Source organism: Haliotis cracherodii, unplaced genomic scaffold (genome assembly GCF_022045235.1).
Source record: "Haliotis cracherodii isolate W230 unplaced genomic scaffold, xgHalCrac1.p SCAF_6, whole genome shotgun sequence".
Lineage (NCBI taxonomy): Eukaryota > Metazoa > Mollusca > Gastropoda > Lepetellida > Haliotidae > Haliotis > Haliotis cracherodii.
The window spans coordinates 34,929,537-34,957,045 of record NW_027266319.1 but is presented as its reverse complement, the minus strand read 5'-3'; the positions used below and the strand labels follow the sequence as shown (position 1 = coordinate 34,957,045).

Genomic DNA, 27,509 nt, shown 5'->3' with positions numbered 1-27,509 from the left:
TAGGTAAATCTCCCGCATTCTCCATAAACCATAGTAATTTAGGTTGACATTTCAACATTAAAGACCTTTTTACAAGTAAGGAGATGAACCTATTCAACGGTATAAAACTCTTTACAACCCCATATCGCAGACACATATAGTAAAATAGATTGCGAATCAAATATTTTTTAAAAACAATCAGTGAAATAACTTAATTAACATTAAGTTTCTATTCATCCGAATATTCCGAAAGTATCTCAAGCTGCTTCTGTGGACCAGTTATAGCACATCATCTGCAAAAAGTAGCAAAAAAAAAATAAGTTCTTTCATATCAGGGAAAAGCTGTTGGCCATATCTACCAGAGTGCGTATACAGCATACAGCTCAAGTGAGGAAAGTATAGGACTTAAAACACATCCTTGGCGAAAGCCAATTGGCCATTTCATTGTTTGGTGGTGTATATAATGACAAATATTCCTGCTCAAACGGCGATATGATGACACTATGTGTGTATGAATGAGTGATTATGTTTTTTTTCGTCACGTTAAGCAATATGTAAATATATCACGGGCCACTATCAATGGACATATTAAACCTGTTTAGGAATTCGAACACGGCGTGACGAGCGATCACTTAAATAGGTTTCACTTTAATAGATTGCTTTACATGCTGGGAGAGAAAAAACAAAATGGAATATTTAAACTGTGAGAAACCGTTGAGCATTTTCAGGTAACCTTCATCTCCAGAACACACAATGCATCGTACCGAATATTTCATGCAGGGGCTTTCGTAAGAGAATGTCCAACTTCCTCCCAGTATCAGTATCCACGCATCATTATCTACATATACATGGGGGATGTTTGGTGGCGGTTGATACACTATATTGTTGACTGAAGTGCTTATATTACAATTGACCTAATATATAAAGCTAAAATATACTTCCTTGTGTTCAGTCAGTCAGATATGGCGCAGCCAGTTTGCACACTCTGTCTTTTACTTCTACATGCAGTGTTTATATGCCTGATCCAGCAAGGTAAGAATCATGTACAAGTTAGTCATTGTCATATTAGGGGTATATATAAAACCTATTTTAAATGCACACAGTTTTGTCCATTTTGTGTGTGTCTCCGGGGTGGCGTTGTACAAAACGATCTTAGCGCTAAGGTGATCGTAACTCCCATACCTTAACATAGACTTACGGTAGTCGTAGCGCTGAGGTTGTTTTGTACAACGGCATCCAGGTCAATTGAATCTATTTATATAATCTCAAATGTATAATTACCAGATTGAATATATTTCCAATGCCTCTATGTTTATTAGTAAGAAAGAAAGAAAGCCAACCTTCCAAACGTGACTTCCGGTTCTCAAATAATCAGTCTATTTCAGTTTTAAAAAGAACGAGGTGAGGTGGACTCGTTTTGACTTCCACAGATTTACCCCCTGAACAAGAAATAAAGGAGTTTTCTTTATATGTTTCATATTTAGATGCATAACGAATCCGATGCAATTCCCTTTTTTGACTTGCCGTTTCAAGTGAACAATTGACTTGCCTTTGCATGTGTTTGTGACGGGTGCCACCGATGGGGCAGAATTCGCTCACCTTTTCGTTAACACCTGGTATCATCACTGTTTGATAGTGATTCATAAACACATGCTCCTGATATAGTCGGAATTGTACAATCGACTCTTCTTTATACAGAGAATTCCGTTCATAATCATCAATGTTAACATCTATCATTAGAACATTACATTCTAGTCCGGACAAGCCCACTGAGATACCATGCCACAGTTTAACATGAATACCCCACTCAAACACAGTATACTGACTCCGAGCCGACCAGTTCTTCGATTAGCCCGTTTCACGTCGAGCGCAAAGCAGGTTAAGAACAAATACTGTCTTTAACGTCTTTTGGCATTGTGCGGCCGGGGATTAAACCAACGACCTTCCGTTCTCCGGGCAGACGCTCTTCCACCACTCGTGACCAACTCGTGTTATTCCGGGACAAGCCGAATAGCTGCAGGTTACGGAAAGGGGCGAGAGGTGACGAATGGTTCTACCACTAGACCACGGAGGATATTTTTGTAATCTGGGAAATGCTCTTATCGTCATTGATGTTTCGTAGATTATGACATGAGACAAACAAATCGACAGTGCAATGAATATTTCCGGGCAGGCGATCAACCGCTTGAAAACGGAGGCGGTCTTGCTGAAAGTGCTTTAGACTTACAGCGGAACTTGAATATGTTTTGTCAAATCTGAATTGTCTGTAAATGAAGTAAACAAAAGTTGTCATCTTTGGATTCAGGAAGATGAGGGATAATTTTACTTTGAGAGCCTATTCCAGACCAGTACCATGGAATTGTATTAAAGAAGTCTGTAAGTTTATAACAGCAACAAAAGCACCTGTAGCACATACGAAAAATCCTTGTATGTATTGTATGTAAGAATGAGAAATTCGGATTAACGCGGATGTAGACTGTAAGTTAAGTTTATTTGACCAAACCAGATCTACCAATTTTAATTTATGCATCAGCAATATGGAGTTTCAGGAAATTGAACTTACTAACGTTTATATAGTTTGTAGGAAATGCAGAAAGAAAAGTATTCCCCGGTATATGTCATAAGGTTGAATGTAGGAAGAGGCCAAATTATCCCGAAAGCATGATCTTATTCTTGGCCAAACTTACAACTAACAAATCGACTAAGGTATTGCTGTTTTATTAAACAAAAAAGTGTTTAGAAATAGCTGAAAACTGGGTCATCTAAATAATCTTGGTTCAAGTTATGTGTGGAATGAGCAACCTTATCCTCGTCTTCCATGATAGAAATGTACCATTAAACAAGTTACCAGTGATCAGTTCAAACAGACGAGGGCTGTTAATGTAACTGACTCTCGCCTCGGCCATTTATTTCACTTGGTAACTTTAATGTACTTGGTCCACTGCTTTTACCACCTATACAGCTCCCCTTGCTGATGTTGTGATTTCTATGCACCTGTACGCAGGTGCTACTCAGATTTACCTGTCATTCAAGTCCAAGAGTGTGTTAACAGTATTTAAAGCTGAATCTTGAGCTCAATGATGACAAAACCGAACCCATTATCTTTTGTCCCCATCGCCTTCAGAAAACACACTCACTTCCCAAATTCAGAATTGGAAAAAGTGAAATCAATCTCGGCGTGTTTTACGCTAGCGTGCGTGCGTGCGTGCGTGCGTGCGTGCGTATGTATGTATGTATGGATTTGGTCATATTCCCCTACTTTCTACTATACAGAAATAAATGCAGTACTGCATTTGTTGAAACTGAAAAGATACGTGAATTTTGTGACGCGTCTGGTCAAAACTTTTGGCAGATAATATACACTCTTCCCAAAAAAGTAGATTTTTAGTAAATTTATTGTACCTAATAAAGTCGATAAATTTACTTTAATATCATTGATACAAATATGAAATTTTGGAGTTCGATAGTCACATGTTGTCGTTGTACAAAGGCATTGAAAACTGTTCATTGTCATGTCACATAAGGCCACAAGGTTGCACTGAAGTCAGTATCTCATGTGACCGCCCCGGGCAGCAATAACGGCTCTACATCTCCTCGTCACTGACTGGATAAGTGTACGAATTCTGTCCTGTGGAATTCTCCGGCATTCTGCTTGTGACGTGTTAGCCAGTGGTGGGAGTATCTCCGGTGTGTTCTAACGTTGACGTACACGTCGATCAAGTTATTCCTAGATGTGTTCGGTTGGGTTGAGTTCTGGAGATCGATGTTGGCATTATGAGGTGGTCTACCGTGACACGAGATGTGTGCGGTGGAGCGTTGTCCTGTTTAAACAGTTCCCTCTGGTGGTCAATGATTGGAAGAAGGTGAGGTTGAAGAATTTGATTCTGTAGCAATTTGCTGTCAAATTTCCCTGAACCACAACCAAGTCAGATCTCGCGGTGTAGGATATGGCCCTCCACACCGTGACATTTGTCGAATTTATGTACACAATGTGGGGCAAAACGCTCATTTCGACGACGATAAACACGTTGTCTTCCATCTCGCCGGTGAAGAAGAAATCGTGATTCATCGCTAAACCACACTCGTCTCCAGTTTCTCAATATTCCAAGGCTGTAAGGTACGGCACCAACGCAAGCGTCGCTGTCGATGGATCTGTTGCAAAAGAGGGAGGATAACTGGTCTTCTGGGTCGGATTCCAGCCTGCGAAGATGGTTCCTGACTGTCTGGTCCGATATCCTACTCAAACCAGGGATCCGTCCTGCAGTCTCCGTAGCTGTTGCTTTGCGATGATGTAGGTGGAACAGTCGAATGTAGCGATCCTGTGCAGGGGTGGTCGGCCGGTTCTCGGACAGTCTGCAGTGGAATTGAACTGTGTGTATCTGTCAGAAAGGCGACAAATGGTGCTGTGGTGACATCGCAGATATCAAAATATCCACATTGATGACGCCCATTCGTCGTTGATGAAGTTAATGCCAGAAATCCCTTTGTCTCCAGGCTCTTTTATAATGCATACAATTAGGAGCAGTTCCTGTCTGTCGTTTACCGCTTCTGGGACATCCGAACCATCCCAACTGCACTATTACAAAACAAAATAAGTCGACAGTATTAGGTTAGTGTGGAGTTGGATGACCACGGCACATCTAATTTTTTCAAGGGGTGTCTGATGCGTGTTAGAAGACACATAATGTTGAAATTAACAAATTATTTCGATGTTCAATGTTCAATGTTCACACATACAATAACTTCATTTTTTCAGGTTCATCATCACGTGAGTGTCACTGTACAAGCGGATGTGACGTCAACTTCCGGTGCACTGGCGGCTGTCTCCAGGGCTGGTCAGGCCCCACGTGTCAGATCCGTGAGTAGAACACAATCGATCTAGGATGATTGACGAATGCTTTTAATGAATAAAGAGATGAGGCAGTGCAATAGAAACATTCACGATGCCAACTTTATACAAGTTTAACCTGCAGCTAATTCTATAATGTAGAAAAGAAAAGAAATTATTTCAGATGCCAGGTGTCTTCAAATTTGATTTCGTACTCAAATAGCCGAAGTGGTTAAGAAAGAAGTAATGTGTCATATGACGAAACATCCATTAGTCAGTTGCTGAAAATGTCATTTATAGTGACAAGCCATGCAACAAGAGCCGTGCAATCAGTGGGTTTGGTTACATCAGAGCGTTTCAACTTGATGTGGAGGAAAGAGAGAAATGTTACTTTGGTGAAACCCAGACTCTGCTCTGCTCTGGTGCTTTAGGCGACTGGAGGACTAGTCAAGATGAATTAATTCGTATGATGTACAGGAAAATTTTAATGATTATTTTCAACCCACGATGGAATGTCAAATAACTCTGTTTGAAATGTAACGAATTTGAAACATATGTGCCATTGTTACTGAAACTGTTTTGTTCAATAATTAGAGAGTACATAAAGCACACAGTCTCAAACTTCAAAACGTATCATAGTACTACTTATTGGTCAACATTTAGAGTATTAATAAGATGTTGCAAATTACTGGTCCACAGAGATGGCATGAAAAGATCCGCGTCAAAACGAATGATTGACACAGTTCAAACTTCTGAAGAAGTTATGGGCATGCCAGAGCATGTGTAAATTTTTAATTGTTTTCAACTCGTTGAATGTACAGAACACGCCAGTCGGGGTAATGAGAAATGTTGAAGTGCTCTCAACTTGTATGTGCAGAACAAACCTGTTGGACGCACGAGTAAATGTTGACTTGCCCTCAACTTGTAGCTACAGAACAAACCTGCTGGATGCACGAGTAAATGTTGACTTGCCCTCAACTTGTAGCTACAGAACAAACCTGTTGGACGCACGTGTAAATGTTGACTTGCCCTCAATTTGTTGTATGTGCAGAACACACCTGCTGGATGCATGTGTAAATGATGACTTACCTTAACTTGTTGTATGTGCAGAGCAAACCTGCTAGACGCACGTGTAAATGTTGACTTGCCCTCAATTTGTTGCATATGCAGAACACACCTGCTGGATGAACGTGTAAATGATGACTTGCCTTAACTTGTTGTATGTGCAGAACAAACCTGATGGACGCACGTGTAAATGTTGACTTGCCCTCAATTTGTTGTATGTGCAGAGCAAACCTGCTGGACGCACGTGTAAATGATGACTTGCCTTAACTTGTTGTATGTGCAGAACAAACCTGTTGGACGCACGTGTAAATGTTGACTTGCCCTCAACTCGTTGTATGTGCAGAACAAACCTGCTGAATGCACATGTAAATGTTGACTTGCCCTCAATTTGTTGTATGTGCAGAACAAACCTGATGGACGCACGTGTAAATGTTGGCTTGCCCTCAATTTGTTGTATGTGCAGAACAAATCTGCTGGACGCACGTGTAAATGATGACTTGCCTTAACTTGTTGTATGTGCAGAACAAACCTGATGCACGCACGTGTAAATGTTGACTTGCCCTCGACCCGTAGCATGTGCAGAATAAACCTGCTGAATGCACATGTAAATGTTGACTTGCCCTCAATTTGTTGTATGTGCAGAACAAACCTGCTGGATGCACGTGTAAATGTTGACTTGCCCTCAACTTGTTGTATGTGCAGAACAAACCTGCTGGACGCACGTGTAAATGTTGACTTGCCCTCAACTTGTTGTATATGCAGAGCAGACCTGCTGGATACACGTGTAAATATTGACTTGCCCTCAACTTGTTGTATGTGCAGAACAAACCTGCTGGATGCACATGTAATTGTTGACTTGCCCTCAACTTGTAGCTGCAGAACAAACCTGCTGGCTGCACGTGTAAATGTTAACTTGCCCTTAACTTGTTGTATGTGCAGAACAATCCAGTTGATGCATTGTGATATAGTTGAAATACTGTTCAAAAGAGGTGTTAAAATCCAACTCGGTCACTCACTTTCAAACTTTCAGGTAACTTTAAAACTGCTCTTATTAGTCCAGCCTCCCGCGTGAAGACAAAAGTTCCAAACAGATTTTGCTTGACTGTGTGGACGGACTATGCAATCGCACATTTTCTCATTATAGAGCAGAAAAATATGAAACATTTATTTCCTCGATGTATAACAACTTCTGGTTTATGAATATAAACCACGTTTCGATATAGATGCTTACACCATGATCAAGCTGGATAACGGTGCAAGAATCTACATCGAATCGTCGCTATATGCAATAAACCAGTTATTATCCATAAAGTTGTACGTTTTTCTTCCTTGTTTGCCAACTTTTTTTATATTTACTCGTGTTATCAGGCATATCATTGTGAAATATGTTTAAGAAATCGGTATGTATCCTCAAATCTATTTCACCATAAAACATTGTTCTATCATGAGGATATTTCTGGAGATTCGAACACGTGCTCGCAACTTGATAACGTCGTGTATTGAAGGACGTTATTGTTGAGAAGGGAGTGTCAAGTGAGTTGTTCCCCTTCGATGAAGCTAGGCAACGCAGATAATTGCGATGGCCGAGCAGTCGCCTCCAAAAGACGGAGAGATATGACAATCGTCATTTGGAGAAAAGATACAGGTAATCGATATGAGGATTGTGAGAATATGCGGGAAATACCCACCTGTGTATAAAATGGACTAGTCCGACACGGAGGAGGTCGAAGTTACCATAAACTAAGCGTGTTCGTTATGGCGGTCAATCATTTTATGATAAAATATACAGCAAATTGCCGGGACAAAACAAACCCAGTTCGTTATATGCGTCAGTTCGTTATAAGCGTGCTCGTTATTAACATAGTCTACTGTATGTCGAGTCTTCCATAGTTTAGATGGAGTATAATGTAACGACATTAGACCCTGGCCCCATTGTGGAGACTGTCGGACTACAGTCTGACGTCTATTAATTCGACATTCTGGAGTTCGAGTTCGAGATAACGAGGTTTACAATCAAATAGACGTTCATGATAAAATTTATCGGCGCCATAGTAAATTATACAACGTTGATGTATGATCCAGGTGGTTTTAAGGATGAACATACTGTGTTTTCAATATTGGTATTGGTGCTACATATTGGTAACCTGTTGGTTTAACCGCGCTATTTTAACATTTGAAACTTAACTCTGCACGTTCAGTTCCAAATTCAATACAGCACGGTTAAATCTACAGTCAACCTACAGTAGCCCTACATTGACACACAATGTGTTTATCGCGATTCTATCATGATTAAATGTGACGCGAACGCATTGGTGCTAGCGAAGAGACATTGAGCTTTGGTTCTGTCCAACGTCTTGAAAATGTTGTCGACTTGAATTGCCCTGTTGTGAATTGAATACACTGATACTACTGTAGAAACCAATTTTGGTGCTGGTGTGTATTTGTACTTCATAATACTGTGCGGGGGCACGGGTGGCCCAGTCGTCTAAGGCGCCGCGATTCTCTGTGCAGAGTTGCGTCCCTTGGGCATGCCAGAAACCTATCATTTTGGGTTCGAATCCCGGTTCGCCCAGATTATGTTTCTAGGTTTGTCAGCACCGTACCCGTGCTCGTGGGTTTCACCGAAGTGGTAAACGTCTGAAACCTGCATCACTTCGGGCTTTCCACCCACATTAAGCTGACACGCCGTTATATAACTGGAATACTGTTAAAAGTAGCGTTAAACCAAACTCACTCACTCACTCATAATACTGTGCTCACATATGAACAGGCATTGAACGTGTGTAGCACAGCAACTTCGTACTCCAACACGCGTTGAGTGTGCGAACCTCAAGAGAAAAGAGAAAATCTTGCAAGTTTAGTTCTACACATACACCGCACGCCGCTATTTCGACGTCATGACGCTCAGTGTAACGTGAGTACCACTCTCTCCGTCGATTTCTGTCGTGTTAACTGCCCAACTGTATTGCGACACATACCGTGACTATTGTAGTCATTATACATTGTTATTTATATGTCTACCAACTATGACCAGAAACAAGCACTTTTCTACAAAGGATACGGCCGTCGAATCGGCTGTTGCAATCAGAGGTGGATATTGTCTACCAATACTTCTGAATCAGAATTGACTCATTTCCAAATTCATGGTACATTACTGCTTTACCAAAGAATTAATCTCAATGGAATCACTAGAACACACTCAATATGTTTATTAACAGGGAACATCGCTCTGAACAAACAAACACAACAAAGCAGCACTATCAATGACTGTAAGTGGGCGAGTACAGCCGCCCAGGAAGACGTGTGTGGGAACAAGACTTCCTCCCTGGCTGTGGACGGTGTGACCAGCAGCAGGTACTGGTCAGGGACCTGCACACACACCGCGACAAACCGGACATCTGCCTGGTGGACAGTGGACCTGGGAGAGACACACCTCATCACCAATCTCACAATATTCTTTTCAACTCCAAGCAAGTATTATTAACACACTCTACAGTAATGAATCACGACTGACCCCTCTAATAATGTTCCATAAAAAAACCAAGAGGAATAATATACAACCAAATGGAAACTGAAATACTCTATTAATACCTTTGTAAAAAACTGGTCACGGTTGTTGGGGACATATGATTGGAATATTACCAATTACTAATTTTCTCGATAATGATTGACAGTGTGCAGTTTCCGTTTAATTTATTTACCAAATGTTTATTCTGTGAGTGTGCTAATCGCAATGATGGTGATCATCGCATTGTCACAGGACTAGTCGTACGACAAAACAACACCGTCAATGTTTCACTGGTAAGATCCCTTGATCTTATTGACGTTAAATAAACGTACTTCCCTTGAAACATACACAGGGTTAACCAGACAGTTAGTTTTCGATTCAGTCGACATCGATTACCACGTTATACCCTCGTGTTGACGCCTTCGTTTATATTCGATTTGTTTTGTCTCCAGGACGAATGAGAGGTTTCTTGGTCGGCGTAGACAACAACCTCTGCTATCAACAGAGCCAGTACTACCCTCCCCGCTCCCCTGTCAGCATCAACTGTGACACCCCTACACGTGGACAACGTGTCACTGTTCAGCTGCCAACATTGAATGGCTCGGAGTACATTCTCAATCTGTGTGAAGTGGAAATATATGGTAATGAACGCATATTACGGATTTCTTAATTTGACAAACACTTAGATCAAATAGGATGTTTTGTGTGATCAGCCATGTCTGAACTTGAAGTTTACTTCTGAGGTAATCATGGTAATGTTATAAGCGTGGGATAAAACACGACCGAGGTTTGTTATGATGTTTAAAACCCGCATCCCAAGGGATTTTCAGAGGGAAAGGGTTTTAGATATCATAACAACCCGAGGGGAAGTGTTGTATCTTACTTATAAACCTTAAACACAACATTTATCAACATTTTTATGTTTCGAACATACTTTCCATGAACCTTAGGAAACGGGCGTAAAATATCTGTTGCTGGCGTACGGATCTCGAAAAGGACATTCTAAAAGGCAGTGCGACTTATCAACACCTCTGTAGCCTTGTGGTACTATATAATACCCAGGACATTATATAAAATCCCTGGGATATTATAACACATTATATAGCAAATATGACTTGAATATCCTATAAAACCCCGGGGGTATTATATAAAAGGGACATTAAAACGTCCTTCTTCATGAGATCTAACCCGACTGGAGAACAATAGGATAACGTCACCGAAGGTTTATAACACCTGTATGAGTTTACTATTCAGTTACAACAAAATACCAATAAAACGTTTTTACTTTCTTACAGAGTGTGCTGACGGGAGTTTCGGGCCTGGCTGTAGTTCCTGGTGTTCCTGTAGGAACACATCCGAGGTGTGTGACAAAGCCACTGGCCACTGTGAGAGTGGCTGTGCTGACGGGAGTTTCGGGCCTGGCTGTAGTTACTGGTGTTCCTGTAGGAACACATCCGAGGTGTGTGACAAAGCCACTGGACACTGTGAGAGTGGGTGCCCTGACGGATATGCTGGGACTGGATGTCAGGAAAGTAAGTGCATGTTGCTTCATCTACCAACCCATGACGGATTTATTATGTTAAGAAGTGTGTAAAATTAAAAATGATGGGTTAGGGATGGAATTGTAATAACTTCCTTTTTGTTATTTCAACCATGCTTCAAAACATTTCATTGTGACGTGTTGACCAACAATGTGTTTCCTATGGATATACTGGGACTGGATGTCAGGAAGGAAAGTTCATGTTGCCTATCCATAAGGGGGGTTATCTTGTAAGTAGTGATTTCATTTATTGAAAGGTATGTAAATTAAATGCGATGAGTCAGGGAATCAATTTCCTTGTGTTATACTACCAATGCTTCAAACCATTTCATTTCGAATTTTCTTTATTTCACATACTGAAGAGGCCACAGGCCTATAGTACAAGTTGAAGAATATACAGTTTTATACAATTTATGTACATATCTCACCAGATCACCTCACGTCATTCCACCGCGCATTTCAACGCAGTCACATTATTTCACACATTCAGTACAATACCATACCCTGTAATTTCATAATGTCTATATTACCACATCACAACTTGTTATATCATACGACATATTCTATAACATCATATCATATTGTATCATTATTATAAGATCATACTATATAGTATTATTTCATATAACATTATCATAACATACTATACATACCATCGTACCATATATCACAACTATATTGTATCACATTTCAACATGTCATATCACACAACACATTAGCAATGTCATAGCTTGTCCCATCATATCTTATCTTATCATACCATATAATTCCATGTCATTCCATGCCAATTTATTTCATATCAATCAATCAATATTTATTCAACACTGGAAGACCGCAAGCCATATAATATGTACACTAAAAAACAGTATTTACACAATTTCTATAATACACATAATATATTGCATCATATCCCCTCATGTATCATATCACACCACATCACATCATATCATTTCATATACATATAACTATACTTAACCATTTGTAATATCACGTCCCACAATATCATATGACAGCCTAGTAGTTTAATACCATTTCTAACTCTTTTGTTTGTAGTTTATTCAGATGGCAAATATCTATAAATATGTACTTAATGTATATACACAATAGTTTCCTAATACCAAGCAGCTAAGATTATTCTTTCATAAGGTTCTGTCGGTATAAAGAGGCATAATATATGAACATGGACACATTTTGTAAGATACTTCTTTTTGTGTTTGACAGCAATGTAACAAATTTAATAATATTAGGGTACCTGTAATAATAAGCTTGCAGGTATTTTTCTCTAAGGCATAAATACACTGGACAAACCATTTCATTGTGATGCCAAGGCCCTGCAATGTCGTTACAGCTTGTTCCCTGGGACGCTATGGCCAGGGATGCAAGGAGACGTGTGGACATTGTGATGGAGGGGATCGGAACTGTAACGAGGTAGATGGGCGCTGTACCCGTGGCTGTCAGGACAAGTGGAGTGGATCATTGTGCAAAGGTTTGTATCAAGACTTTGATCCGACACCTTGGTGTCTTGGAATTGCTTGTGCTGAACCTAGTACCAGGCCAGGCAGACATGAGGAATTGCCTTACATTACACGATCTAGTCATACAATTACTTCAGAAATAAATTTCATGTTGGTTTACTGGAGTGGTTTAGTTTGTACTGTGTAAACGCCGAAGTTTGTGGTTATGAAGTTTAAGAGATGCCAATTTTATCGTGGATCACATTTTAGGCGATTTACTTCTCCAGTAACACTGGAATGCAGTGACCCAAAATCTCATTATTAATCAACGAGAGTTAATGTTATTTATTTAGAATCAGAAATAACTGTAACTCAACATGAAACACATGCCTATCAATGGACGAGTTAGGATTTGGATTTTTCACATTGAAAGTGAAATAACAGACATTTATTATTCCTCGTGATGTTGTCCGATCATTGCCAATCCTCATGATCATGATCATGGTAACCAAGGGACACCATTTGGAAGTGTTGCACTCGGGGACTTCCCGTGAAAAGTAGTTCCTGTCCAAACTCGTGTAAACGTCAAAAGGTGAATTTTAAACTTTGTAAGCGTCATATGTTTTTAAGTTTGTTGAGAAATGAACGGATTATGTGACAGCACATAAACAGCTGAAAGGGGGAGGTAGGTGTCGTTTCCGGAGCACAACTTAAAATCTATTCAACATTTTTCATCTAAACTTGGTACATGTATTAATCAAAGGTGCCTTTCGCTATTTAGAAATTTACAAATTTTTAATTTTTTCTGTTTCCATGGCATTGAGTTTGACTTTGACTCTGTTCATGGTGGTGTGTTTGTCTGGACCATATCTCTTAAACTAATAGGTATTCTTTCTTGAAACTGTGCACACACAAACACCAGGTTGCCAAGCGGTGCCATGTGCTACTTTGGGGTGTTTAGAATTTATATTTTTTTCCGTTTCCATGCCAACAAGTTTGGCCTTGAGTCTGTTCATAGTGGCGTGTACCTGACATAGAAATACAAAGTTCCGAATCCCAATTCCATGGTATTGTTTTGATAGCTCAAGAACTACTCTTGTATACGGACAGACAGATTAGATAGAAATTCTCTCACCAAGTTGGACTTAAAGTAACAGTCAGATGATTTGTTCTTCCGAATTTGTGGGGGACAGGGGAGTTTGTCATCTTCTGATGACTCTTGTTTACAATGGTTGGGTGATTCCGCTTGTAGGCATCGCATCATGGGATGCAGGACAACACACACTGTTGCTCAGAGATATGAGGACTGCTCTGATTTCAGTATAACCACTTTTGGTGACTTACAACAGGAACCTTACTGTATGATATGTAATGACAGTGACATGGATGAATAGTGGAACAATTATGGTCCGAATACACACGAACCCATAACACATTTTTATCTGTTGTTGGGTTGAAAATACTTAACCTTTAAAATAAACCCTTTACAAGACTTCCCGTACTCTCGTTGAGTGTTGACTGTTATGTCTTGTCTTTACAAGACTTCCCGCACTCTCGTGGACTGTTGACTGTTATGTCTTGTCTTTACAAGACTTCCCGCACTCTCGTGGACTGTTGACTGTTATGTCTTGTCTTTACAAGACTTCCCGCACTCTCGTGGAGTGTTGACTGTTATGTCTTGTCTTTACAAGACTTCCCGCACTCTCGTGGAGTGTTGACTGTTATGTCTTGTCTTTACAAGACTCTCCGTACTCTCGTGGAGTGTTGACTGTTATGTCTTGTCTTTACAAGACTCTCCGTACTCTCGTGGAGTGTTGACTGTTATGTCTTGTCTTTACAAGACTTCCCGCAATCTCGTGGAGTGTTGACTGTTATGTCTTGTCTTTACAAGACTTCCCGCACTCTCGTGGAGTGTTGACTGTTATGTCTTGTCTTTACAAGACTTCCCGCACTCTCGTGGAGTGTTGACTGTTATGTCTTGTCTTTACAAGACTTCCCGCACTCTCGTGGAGTGTTGACTGTTATGTCTTGTCTTTACAAGACTCTCCGTACTCTCGTGGAGTGTTGACTGTTATGTCTTGTCTTTACAAGACTTCCCGCACTCTCGTGGAGTGTTGACTGTTATGTCTTGTCTTTACAAGACTCTCCGTACTCTCGTGGACTGTTGACTGTTATGTCTTGTCTTTACAAGACTTCCCGCACTCTCGTGGAGTGTTGACTGTTATGTCTTGTCTTTACAAGACTCTCCGTACTCTCGTGGACTGTTGACTGTTATGTCTTGTCTTTACAAGACTTCCCGCACTCTCGTGGAGTGTTGACTGTTATGTCTTGTCTTTACAAGACTTCCCGTACTCTCGTGGAGTGTTGACTGTTATGTCTTGTCTTTACAAGACTTCCCGCACTCTCGTGGAGTGTTGACTGTTATGTCTTGTCTTTACAAGACTTCCCGCACTCTCGTGGAGTGTTGACTGTTATGTCTTGTCTTTACAAGACTTCCCGCACTCTCGTGGAGTGTTGACTGTTATGTCTTGTCTTTACAAGACTTCCCGCACTCTCGTGGAGTGTTGACTGTTATGTCTTGTCTTTACAAGACTTCCCGCACTCTCGTGGAGTGTTGACTGTTATGTCTTGTCTTTACAAGACTCTCCGTACTCTCGTGGACTGTTGACTGTTATGTCTTGTCTTTACAAGACTTCCCGCACTCTCGTGGAGTGTTGACTGTTATGTCTTGTCTTTACAAGACTCTCCGTACTCTCGTGGAGTGTTGACTGTTATGTCTTGTCTTTACAAGACTTCCCGCACTCTCGTGGACTGTTGACTGTTATGTCTTGTCTTTACAAGACTTCCCGTACTCTCGTGGAGTGTTGACTGTTATGTCTTGTCTTTACAAGACACCCCGTACTCTCGTGGACTGTTGACTGTTATGTCTAGTCTTTACAAGACTCTCCGTACTCTCATGGACTGTTGATTGTTATGTCTTGTCTTTACACGACCTTCCGTACACTCGATGATTGTTTATTGTGATGTATTTTTCCAGAGTGCAGTGACTTCTGGTTTGGTAGCCGATGTGACAGAGAGTGTAAATGTAAGGAGACTTATCAAGTGTGTGACAAGAAGACCGGTCAGTGTGACTCTGGGTGTGAAGACGGATGGACAGGACTGGACTGTCAAACACGTGAGTAGTGCAGTCGGGGTGATCATATCCAGATGTCAAACCCATGTATCATATGCTTATGATGTGTACGTACAATGTAGAGTTGCAGTCACAACAATCTCCAAAGCAAGTGTGACAACGGGATGGGCAAAAAGCATGATGGATATTGACTAAGAGAGCTTATTTCAGATGTTGAGAAAACTGAGAGCATTGCTCTTCTCGATATCCGACTATGACGTCATATGTATTAGGTCACAATGAGCGATGTGACGTCATAATATTGGTATGCGGTAAATCCTGCGTCCTGTCGTTGTTCCATTCGTTGTAATTATCACCAGTAATTTTGAACTGAAAGATGACAATGCCAGATCACATTGTGCGCAGGTCGTCACTGATTGTCTCCGACGAGAAGTCATACGGACATTGCACAGGCCCGCGATGTCCCCTGACATGTCCCCAAAAGAGCATCTGCATCTTGGGCTGAGACTGTATGTATATATATATATATATATATACATTGTCTGTAAAGTATTCTCATTTACACACCTACAGGTTCAATACAAAAATAAGACAAAGATTTTGTCCTAGAAATGAAGTTATCATCTTTAAAACATATATATCTACAAAATAGAAAACATAATATCCAAATGGAGACCAGCACAATGATTAATTTCAGGAGCTGAGGCAATCAAGACTTGCCTAATCATTCTAGACTTGAGTTGTACTCCTTTTTATAGTGTATTCTCAAGGGTTTTGGAGACAAAATATGCAAGGCAAGTGATTTCGTTGACCAAACAAGCACACTACTTCATAGTGGGTACACGTGTAAGAGTAACATATGCATCATTTAACGGTGTCGGATATTTGAACATATTACCTGGGGAGAGAAATGGCAAGATGATGTTAACCGTCTCTCGTGCTATGGGGTTTCCCCCAACTTTTCCAAACCAGGGAGCCAGTGCCACAGTAGACACAAAGTTGTCCAGGAGTGAGCAATCATTAGCGATTGTACACGTGTTGCTTAACGTAGGGCATGTAGCAGTATACTGCAGTCAAACTAACAACAGCTGTACATACCTAGCTGTACCTCCTCTGCCATGTTTGGCCCACTGTGACGCCATTACACTCCCCAAATCCTTCTTATTGCGGCACGGAGTTACGGACAACCACACACTGAACCGATGTTACAATGAGTTTTATTTACCAGAAACTGCTTATTTTAGTGTCCTTTTATTTTTTAAGACGTATTTCGTTCCTTAACGTAAGGGAAAGGGCAGTTAGGTGGACCGGCCTGTCAGCCTGTTCGAGAATTTTCAATTCACGGCCACGCTTATGACGGATTTGATTTCAAACCTATCCCCAATTAAACACAAGGTTAGTCTCAAATTCGGCATCTTATAAAAGTAATAAAGTTTGCTTTCACCCCTATGTGTACTGTAATAAAGTATAGTTTTGCCCTGAACTATTACAACGTCAACGCACTAGGAGGCATGTGTTTTCGTGCTTTAACCATAGGGTTCACTTCACAGCGTGTCAGGACGGGACCTACGGCTTCAACTGTACATCCAGGTGTGGGAGATGTCAGGGGGGAGTGCCATGTGACAAGATAGGAGGATACTGTGCCAAGTGTGATCCAGGATTCATGACCCCGCTCTGTAAACGTAAGGAGACATTAACAAAGTGCTGCAATACTTAAGGACATCATGCAAAAGGTTTACTTTTAATCCAAGTTACATGCTAGAAAGGTTACAAATCTACATGATCTCTTTAGTGTTTCAACTTACATGTATATTATTCGCGTGTGTAAGATTGTCTCAGACTCGTCTCCGAGACAGAACGAAATGTTTTGGGGATAAATACTCACGACATGTTGAATACGATCACAGCGTCCATTTACACATTCAGAGCTCCAGTTATATTTCTACTAAAGATTAGGATCATCATGTGAAGGAGAGTGACTGACAAACTATTACCACGAAGAATTTAAAAAGAGTTCAATACTTAGGCGGAACTTTTCCTTTTTTTAGGTTTACGAACCCACAGACCAAGGCAAAATTTGCCGCTTGGAAACACAAAATTTAAAAAAATGTATTTTTATTAATACGCGACAATCAATGTGTCTATAAGAACACACACACAATAAACTAGTATACAGATACATAACAAAATAAACAGGAAATATTGTAATCAAATAAATAGACATAAAACAGGAAATCCATCTGTGACACTCACGTGACAATTAGTCAAATAGATTCGAGAACTTTTCCACAAAAAAAGGTAGTTGATTTAATTTAAGTTTCCTAACGACCGAAACTAAAAGATATGAGTGTAATAGCACATAAAGGTGTGCGTACTCGTACAGTCGTCCCAACCTACCATGTCCACAATGTAAACGAATTGTGTCTACCACGCAGAGTGTACGGACCGTTTCTATGGGGTTCAGTGCAAAAGGTGAAGTTTACACTTTGAAAGCGTCATTTTTTAAAGTTCGATGAGAAATGAACGCATCATGTGACAGCACATGTATCATTCGCATCATTGGGAGTCCTTTAAACTTCAAAATAACAACTTATATATTTTTATTTTCCGTAGATGATGCCACATACGCATATTTCCGTTTTGATCATTTACGTTTTGTTTTCCCCCGACATATAATGCGGGGGGGGGGGAGATATAGGCGACGCCTCGTCTGTCCGTCCGTCATCATTTCATTTCCGGAGTACAACTCAAAAACCTTTCAATATCTTTCAACAAAACTTAGTAGATATATCACACAGATGCTGAAGTTGTGCCTTTTGCTATTTTGGGATTTGGGGCATTTTTATTTTTCTCGATTTCCATGGAAACACTTTGGACTTGTCTCGAAAGGGTACGGGGTAGATGTCGTTTCCAGAGCACAACTTCAAAACTGTGAAAGACTTTTTTATCCACACCTGGTCCTTAGCTGAAACGGAAGTAGGTGTCGTTTCCAGAGCACAGCTAAACAATTATTCAACATTTTTCATCCAGACTTGGTACATGTATTATTCAAAGGTTGACGTGGTGCCTTTTGCTATTAAGATATTTACAAACTATTAATTTCTCCTGTTTCCATAGCAACAAGTTTGACTTTGACTGATTAGAAAGAAATTCTCTCATCAAGTTGGACTTAAAAGGTTTTTTTTTCATCTTTCGAATTTGTGGGGGACGAGGGAATTTGTCATCTTCTGATGACCCTTGTTTACAATGTTGACTGTTATGTGTTGTCTGTACAAGACCCCCCGTGGATGATTGACTGTTGTTGTTCCAGAGTGCAGTAACTTCTGGTTTGGTGGCCGATGTGACAGGAAGTGTAAATGTAAGGAGACTTATGAAGTGTGTGACAAGAAGACCGGTCAGTGTGACTCTGGGTGTGAAGACGGACGGACAGGACTGGACTGTCAAACACGTGAGTAGTGCAGTCGGGGTGATCACCTCCACATGTCAAACCCATATAGCATATGCTTAGGATGTGTACGTACAATGTAGAGTTGCAGTCACAACAATCTTCAAAGCATGTGTTACAATACGGGATGGGCAAAAAGCATGATGGATATTGACTACGAGAGCATGTTTCAGATGTTGAGGAAACAAAGAGGATTGATGTTAAGCTCTTCTTTATATCCGACTATGACCTCATATATATTGGGGGTCACAATGAGGGTGTGACGTCATAATTTTGGTATGCGTCCTGTCGTTCCATTCGCTGGAATTATCGGCAGAAATGTTGAACTGAAAGATGACAATGCAAGACCACATCGTGCGCAGGTCGTCACCGATTATCTCCGACCAGAAGGCATACGAACATTGGACTGGCCCGCTATGTCCCCTGACATGTCCCCAATAGAGCATCTGTGGGATGTAAAGTATTTGATTTACATAACAATGTTTGAGTATATTCAGCGACAGGATATCATCGGTGTTTCCTTAATTCAAATCGACAACCATCAACCTAAAGTCAGCATAGCTCTACATTGAAAACGCAGTTTGTTTATCTCCTATAAGCGTGTGATAAATCTGTTGTACATCATCCGATATTTGTAGCTCTGTAGATGAAGGATATCATCATAAAGCATAATAAATTTATAACGAACTGTCAACGGTAGTTGGTATCTCTGAACACTAATAGAATACAACTACTGGTTCAATACAAACATAAGACTAAGACTTAGTCACAGAAATGAAATTATCTATTATACTTGCACAAATAAATAAATAATCATATAAATGGACCCCAGATCAATGCTTAAATTCAGGAGCTGAGGTAATCTAGACTTGCCCAATCATTCTAGACTTGAGTTGGACCCTTATTCACAGGGGTCTGAGAGTCGGCAATGTCGCTGTGAGAAAAGAAGTTAGGCATGGGACAAAACAAGCGGAGACTGTAGCAGTGGCTGTAGAATGGATGGACAGGGGGCGGCATTCTGACATTAATTAATTCAATCTTCCACCGAATATAGACATTTCCACAGAAAGACATTCATAGCTGATTAACTATGAAACACATATTGTTCCATAAAATAACACTAGTATGCTGGAGAGTAGTGGGTTTATACAAGTCTGATGTGAGTATATATCCAGTGTGTTTAATAAGGCATCTTGTACATATTATATATACACCTGTGTGTCCTGGTTTAGCCCAAAGCATCTCCCAGAGGACCCGATGGGTTCTAATATGGAAGTTTGTGTGGCCAGTGTAAGGGAGGTAACCACTGTGTCATGTTCTACCCCACAGTATGTCCCAGAGGACGCTATGGTTCCAGTGTGGAGGTGTGTGTGGCCAGTGTAAGGGAGGTAACCATTGTGCCATGTTCTACCCCACAGCATGTCCCAGCGGGCGCTATGGTTCCAGTGTGGAGGTGTGTGTGGCCAGTGTAAGGGAGGTAACCATTGTGCCATGTTCTACCCCACAGCATGTCCCAGCGGACGCTATGGGTTCCAGTGTGGAGGTGTGGGTGGCCAGTGTAAGGGAGGTAACCATTGTGCCATGTTCTACCCCACAGCATGTCCCAGAGGACGCTATGGTTCCAGTGTGGAGGTGTGTGTGGCCAGTGTAAGGGAGGTAACCATTGTGCCATGTTCTACCCCACAGCATGTCCCAGAGGACGCTATGGTTCCAGTGTGGAGGTGTGTGTGGCCAGTGTAAGGGAGGTAACCATTGTGCCATGTTCTACCCCACAGCATGTCCCAGCGGGCGCTATGGTTCCGGTGTGGAGGTGTGTGTGGCCAGTGTAAGGGAGGTAACCATTGTGCCATGTTCTACCCCACAGCATGTCCCAGCGGGCGCTATGGTTCCAGTGTGGAGGTGTGTGTGGCCAGTGTTAGGGAGGTAACCACTGTGTCATGTTCTACCCCACAGTATGTCCCAGAGGACGCTATGGTTCCAGTGTGGAGGTGTGTGTGGCCAGTGTAAGGGAGGTAACCATTGTGCCATGTTCTACCCCACAGCATGTCCCAGCGGGCGCTATGGTTCCAGTGTGGAGGTGTGTGTGGCCAGTGTAAGGGAGGTAACCATTGTGCCATGTTCTACCCCACAGCATGTCCCAGCGGGCGCTATGGGTTCCGGTGTGGAGGTGTGTGTGGCCAGTGTAAGAGAGGTAACCCCAGATGCCGTAGAACTGACGGGAGATGTAAGACCGGTTGTAAAGAGAAGTGGCAGGGAGCTCGGTGTGACGGTAAAATACAAATATATACCCATCTAGATCTGATCTTCCGTTTTTCTACTGTACTCTGAAGTGCACGAAGGAGCAGGTACAGTTCTCCCAACTCTTAGAACATGTCTGAATTTTATTTTGTATGGAATAAAATCTGAAAACATTATTGTTATCATCCTGCACTGAACGAATATTTAATTGAAGTATAGTGTTAGTTGAACTCAGGGAATTCCTCATGGCAAACTGGTTATACTGTACTGGGGAACAGACATACATTCGCTAGATTCATAACTGACAGCCCAGGTTGTTCCTGTGGTCACCCGCTACACTTCTTCTTTGTTTGCAATTCATTACATTACACAAAAGGATATGATATAAATACAGTACCTTGCAGATGTGACGACCTATCAACTGAAGCAAATCAAGAGATACTTTCTTCTCAAATTCTGGCAGATTTAAACTTACAAAATACACCAAACCCTCACATATAATATTAAGTATCTTCTGTGTATTATGTAGTATTTAATATTACGTATAATCCCATCATTCTAACTATCAAAACCGGACACTGCTGATCATACTTGATAACTAACCATCAAGGTATTTTTGTGTAAATATTACATATGTATACACCTTGACTATGTTTCTTACCTGATTTCTATGTAGGGAGAGGTATTCAAATAAGCGCTGTTTTGTTTACCGATTCCAATTTTTATTTGAAATAGAAATATGTTTAAACCAAACAGGAAGCGCATAGAAACCTAAGTTACTGTTGTGTTAAGATGTAGTCGTTAGAGAAACGTCTTGTTGTGTTCTCAGGAACATACTGTGTCAGGTGTAATTGCTCTCCTTTATACTGAAGACGTCCCCTTCTTTGTTTCCATCAGTGCATAATCCTCAGATGAGACTGTGACACCAGGCTTCCAATAATCAATTGAGGTTCAAAGTCTGTGTATTTTGTATCTTTAGGAACACTTACGCTTGTCGTATATCAAATATATATGTTAAACTGGTACTGATCTATTTTGTAAGAAAGCTAAAATTTAACAATACGCTTCGTTTTTCTAGAGTGCAGAGATGGTCACTTCGGAGTCGACTGTACCCAGTCCTGCCTCTGCCTGAATGTGACAGAGATCTGTGACAAGACCACAGGGGAGTGCAGGAGCGGATGTCAGGCAGGCAGAACAGGGAGGGGCTGTCAGCAATGTGAGTTTACATAACGGCACTACATGTTGTGATACCCTGTAGTCAGGCAGGAAGAACAGGGAGGGGTTGTCAGCAATGTGAGTTTACATGACGGCACTACATGTCGTAATACCCAGTAGTCAGGCAGGCAGAACAGGGAGGGGATGTCAGCAATGTGAGTTTACATAACGGCACTACATGTCGTGATACCCTGTAGTCAGGCAGGCAGAACAGGGAGGGGATGTCAGCAATGTGAGTTTACATGACGGCACTACATGTCGTGATACCCTGTAGTCAGGCAGGCAGAACAGGGAGGGGCTGTCAGCAATGTGAGTTTACATGACGGCACTACATGTCGTGATACCCTGTAGTCAGGCAGGCAGAACAGGGAGGGGATGTCAGCAATGTGAGTTTACATGACGGCACTACATGTCGTGATACCCTGTAGTCAGGCAGGAAGAACAGGGAGGGACTGTCAGCAATGTGAGTTTACACAACGGCACTACATGTTGTGATACCTTGTAGTCAGGCAGGCAGAACAGGGAGGGGATGTCAGCAATGTGAGTTTACATGACGGCACTACATGTTGTGATACCCTCTAGTCAGGCAGGAAGAACAGGGAGGGGCTGTCAGCAATGTGAGTTTACATAACGGCACTACATGTTGTGATACCCTGTTGTCAGGCAGGCAGAACAGGGAGGGGATGTCACCAATGTGAGTTTACATAACGGCACTACATGTCGTGATACCCTGTAGTCAGGCAGGCAGAACAGGGAGGGGATGTCACCAATGTGAGTTTACATAACAGCACTACATGTCGTGATACCCTGTTGTCAGGCAGGCAGAACAGGGAGGGGATGTCACCAATGTGAGTTTACATGTCGTGTCGAAATCAAGGTAGCAACCTTGCACCCGAGTCCCCAATATGTTATTTTGCAGCATATTGATTGTGTTTGCTTTCTGTACCACAACTTTAAAACAAATCAGAACAAATCTCCTAATGTATTTCTTTCCTCTTGTACATTCATCAATCAAAGATCATTTTAGAAAACCCGGTATACTAACACCCGTTTAGTTCTGATGTCACAGGTGCTTGGTGTTTTTTATTCTGTCGCACTTACAAATGTAATAAGCATGAATCTAGATCTGAATGTTGGTATCAATGAATAAGCCACGTTTGCCATCCCGGTAGATTTTATTCAATGACAAGTAAAGGTCTTTATCATTTCCCTTTCTGTAGGGCGGTGTGAAGGGCGGTGTGGTCACAGTGCAGGAAGGCATCTTAGATTCACGTCCATTTTGGTGTTCACCATTTCCCTTGTTGTATTCAGATAGATCTGTTTTGTTTCAAGTATGCGAGTCCGGCAGTTACGGCCTGAAGTGTGAAGGGCGGTGTGGTCAGTGTGCAGGTGGTCACACGAACTGCAGTCCCTACAACGGCTCCTGTCACCATGGCTGTGAGGGCAACTGGAGAGGAAGTCGTTGTGGAGGTGAGTCAGCTTTTGTCACAAGATGTGTGTACTCTCTGAGTGTCCAGGACAGGGCCACACGTCATTGCTGCACGTGTGGTCTACAAGTATAGATGTAACATAATAACATACAAGTTCCTGTGAGTGAGTGGGTGTTTGGGTAGTTCAGTGAGTGAGTGGATTCCGTATGACAAGGCTTACCGATTATCGTATAGTATGTCACTAAAGATTACTACCTGAACAATGAAATCATGATTTATAAGCTGTTAACGAGGCTTACAACAATGTCATGATCAAGACTGGAGGCACATGTTGCAGTAAATGTCCACTCATTAATATTCATATGATTTGGGATTATTCTATTCTAAACGTAAAACATATTAATTTTTAATTTTTACGTTCACAACTAAAAATTTTAAACATCATGTGAAGGACTGACAAACTATTACCACGACGATTTAAAAAGTGTTCAATACTTTGACGGTACTTTTGTTTTTTAGATTTACGAACCCACAGACCACGGGCAAAATTTGGAAAACACAAAATTTTCAAACACATATTTTTATTAATACGCTACAATCAATGTGTCTATAAGAATACACACAATAAACTAATATCCGGATACGAAACAAATTAAACAGGAAATAGTGTAATCAAATAGATAGACGTAAAACAGGAAATTCATCTGTGACACTCACGTGACAATTAGTCAAATAGATTCGAGAATTTATCCACAAAAAAGAGGTCGTTAATTTAGTTTCTTAACGACCGAAACTAAAATATATGAGCGTAATAGCACATAAAAGTCTCGTGGTAAAAAAGACTATTGAATTTGAGAAGGTGTGCGTATTGTCGTCTCAACGTACCATGTCCACAATGTAAACTGTCTACCACGCAGAGTGTACGGACCGTTTCTATGGGGCTCAGTGCAACTCTAGGTGTGGCCAGTGTCGTGGTAGCGCCATCTGCAGCAAAACGTCAGGCGACTGCCCGGATGGATGTGAACCAGGATGGCAAGGGATGACATGTCACCAAGGTATCACAGTCGTTTGTGTTTTGCATTGGATCAACTCAAATGACAATACGTCTTGCATCAAACAAACGAAGGTCCAATATTTTGGAAATATTTATTTTACTTAATTATTTGTCTGTAACTTTGTGCATTTCTTACATTCCACTATAACCCTTGCGACTGTTTGATTACGCCTGGTGGGGAAGAAGGATAGGCCGGCCGGTAATGGGACGGGCTCAATATGTCAAGCAGGTAATATTGGCTTTACTGTATCAATACTGGTAAACGAACTTTTGTTTGGTAGAAACGTATTTCATACCTGCTCAAACAAGCAGTCGACTAATATGTGGTGTTTTATTGCCAACACTTTTAATGTGTTACAAGGGTGTAACCTTTTCCATAAATGAGTCTCTCAACAGCTTGACTATTGTCGACAGAATGTGACGAAGGCAGATATGGTGCCGGGTGTTCTGAGACTTGTGGTCAGTGTGCAGGGAAGTGCAGCCCAGTTGACGGAACATGTGATCAGGAGGGTTGCAGTGATGGGTGGATGGGACAGAGATGTGACAAAGGTGAGTGACCTGTAGCCAGGGAGGTGGACAGGGCAGAGATGTGACGTAGGTATGTGCCCTGTAGTCAGGGAGGGTGGACAGGGCAAACATGTGACGTAGATGAGTGACCTGTAGTAATGATTAGGGTGGACAGGGCAGAGATGTGACGTAGGTATGTGCCCTGTAGTCAGGGAGGGTGGACAGGGCAGACATGTGACGTAGATGAGTGACCTGTAGTAATGATTAGGGTGGGCAGGGCAGAGATGTGACGTAGGTATGTGCCCTGTAGTCAGGGAGGGTGGACAGGGCAGACATGTGACGTAGATGAGTGACCTGTAGTAATGATTAGGGTGGACAGGGCAGAGATGTGACGTAGGTATGTGCCCTGTAGTCAGGGAGGGTGGACAGGGCAGACATGTGACGTAGATGAGTGACCTGTAGTAATGATTAGGGTGGACAGGGCAGAGATGTGACGTAGGTATGTGCCCTGTAGTCAGGAAGGGTGGACAGGGCAGACATGTGACGTAGATGAGTGACCTGTAGTAATGATTAGGGTGGACAGGGCAGAGATGTGACGTAGGTATGTGCCCTGTAGTCAGGGAGGGTGGACAGGGCAGACATGTGACGTAGATGAGTGACCTGTAGTAATGATTAGGGTGGACAGGGCAGTGATGTGGCGTAGGTAAGTGACCTGTAGTCAGTGAGGGAGGTGGACGGGGCAGTGATTTTTACGTAGGTAAGTGACCTGTAGTCAGTCAGGGAAGTGGACGGGGCAGAGATGTGGCGTAGGTAAGTGACCTGTAGTCAGTCAGGGAAGTGGACGGAGCAGAGATGTGGCGTAGGTAAGTGACCTGTAGTCAGTCAGGGAAGTGGACGGGGCAGAGATGTGGCGTAGGTAAGTGACCTGTAGTCAGTCAGGGAAGTGGACGGGGCAGAGATGTGGCGTAGGTAAGTGACCTGTAGTCAGTCAGGGAGGTGGACGGGGCAGAGATGTGGCGTAAGTTAGTGACCTGTGGTCAGTCAGGGAGGTGGACGGGGCAGTGATGTGGCGTAGCTAGGTGACCTGTAGTCAGTGAGGGAGGTGGACGGGACAGAGATGTGGCGTAGGTAAGTGACCTGTAGTCAGTCAGGGAAGTGGACGGAGCAGAGATGTGGCGTAGGTATGTGCCCTGTGGTCAGTCAGGGAGGTGGACGGGGCAGTGATGTGGCGTAGCTAGGTGACCTGTAGTCAGTGAGGGAGGTGGGCGGGACAGAGATGTGGCATAGGTATGTGACCTGTAGTCAGTCAGGGAAGTGGACAGAGCAGAGATGTGGCGTAGGTATGTGCCCTGTAGTCAGGGAGGGTGGACAGGGCAGACATGTGACGTAGATGAGTGACCTGTAGTAATGATTAGGGTGGACAGGGCAGTGATGTGGCGTAGGTAAGTGACCTGTGGTCAGTCAGGGAGGTGGACGGGGCAGTGATGTGGCGTAGGTAAGTGACCTGTAGTCAGTGAGGGAGGTGGACGGGACAGAGATGTGGCATAGGTAAGTGACCTGTAGTCAGTCAGGGAAGTGGACGGAGCAGAGATGTGGCGTAGGTATGTGCCCTGTAGTCAGGGAGGGTGGACAGGGCAGACATGTGACGTAGATGAGTGACCTGTAGTAATGATTAGGGTGGACAGGGCAGAGATGTGACGTAGGTAAGTGACCTGTAGTCAGTGAGGGAGGTGGACGGGGCAGTGATGTGGCGTAGGTAAGTGACCTGTAGTCAGTGAGGGAGGTGGACGGGGCAGTGATGTGGCGTAGGTAAGTGACCTGTAGTCAGTCAGGGAGGTGGATGGGGCAGTGATGTGGCGTAGGTAAGTGACCTGTAGTCAGTCAGGGAGGTGGACGGGGCAGTGATGTGGCGTAGGTAAGTGACCTGTAGTCAGTCAGGGAGGTGGACGGGGCAGTGATGTGGCGTAGGTAAGTGACCTGTAGTCAGTCAGGGAAGTGGACGGGGCAGAGATGTGGCGTAGGTAAGTGACCTGTAGTCAGTCAGGGAAGTGGACGGAGCAGAGATGTGGCGTAGGTAAGTGACCTGTAGTCAGTCAGGGCAGTGGACGGGGCA

General features: G+C 42.3%; 1 protein-coding gene across 1 annotated transcript in view; it reads left to right on the top strand.

Annotated features, from left to right (window-relative positions):
- The first annotated feature begins 941 nt into the window (after positions 1-941).
- The window catches only part of LOC139446379 (multiple epidermal growth factor-like domains protein 6), a 60,093-nt gene continuing 33,525 nt past the window's right edge, over positions 942-27,509 (top strand). Inside the window, exons 1-14 of the mRNA XM_071227710.1 lie at positions 942-1,011; positions 4,736-4,837; positions 9,091-9,342; positions 9,833-10,021; positions 10,676-10,912; positions 12,269-12,406; positions 15,412-15,549; positions 17,058-17,189; positions 18,818-18,955; positions 21,084-21,221; positions 22,269-22,406; positions 23,738-23,875; positions 24,753-24,890; positions 25,304-25,438. Coding sequence (XP_071083811.1) covers positions 942-1,011; positions 4,736-4,837; positions 9,091-9,342; positions 9,833-10,021; positions 10,676-10,912; positions 12,269-12,406; positions 15,412-15,549; positions 17,058-17,189; positions 18,818-18,955; positions 21,084-21,221; positions 22,269-22,406; positions 23,738-23,875; positions 24,753-24,890; positions 25,304-25,438 — 2,083 coding nt within the window. The remainder of the gene's footprint in view (positions 1,012-4,735; positions 4,838-9,090; positions 9,343-9,832; positions 10,022-10,675; positions 10,913-12,268; positions 12,407-15,411; positions 15,550-17,057; positions 17,190-18,817; positions 18,956-21,083; positions 21,222-22,268; positions 22,407-23,737; positions 23,876-24,752; positions 24,891-25,303; positions 25,439-27,509) is intronic.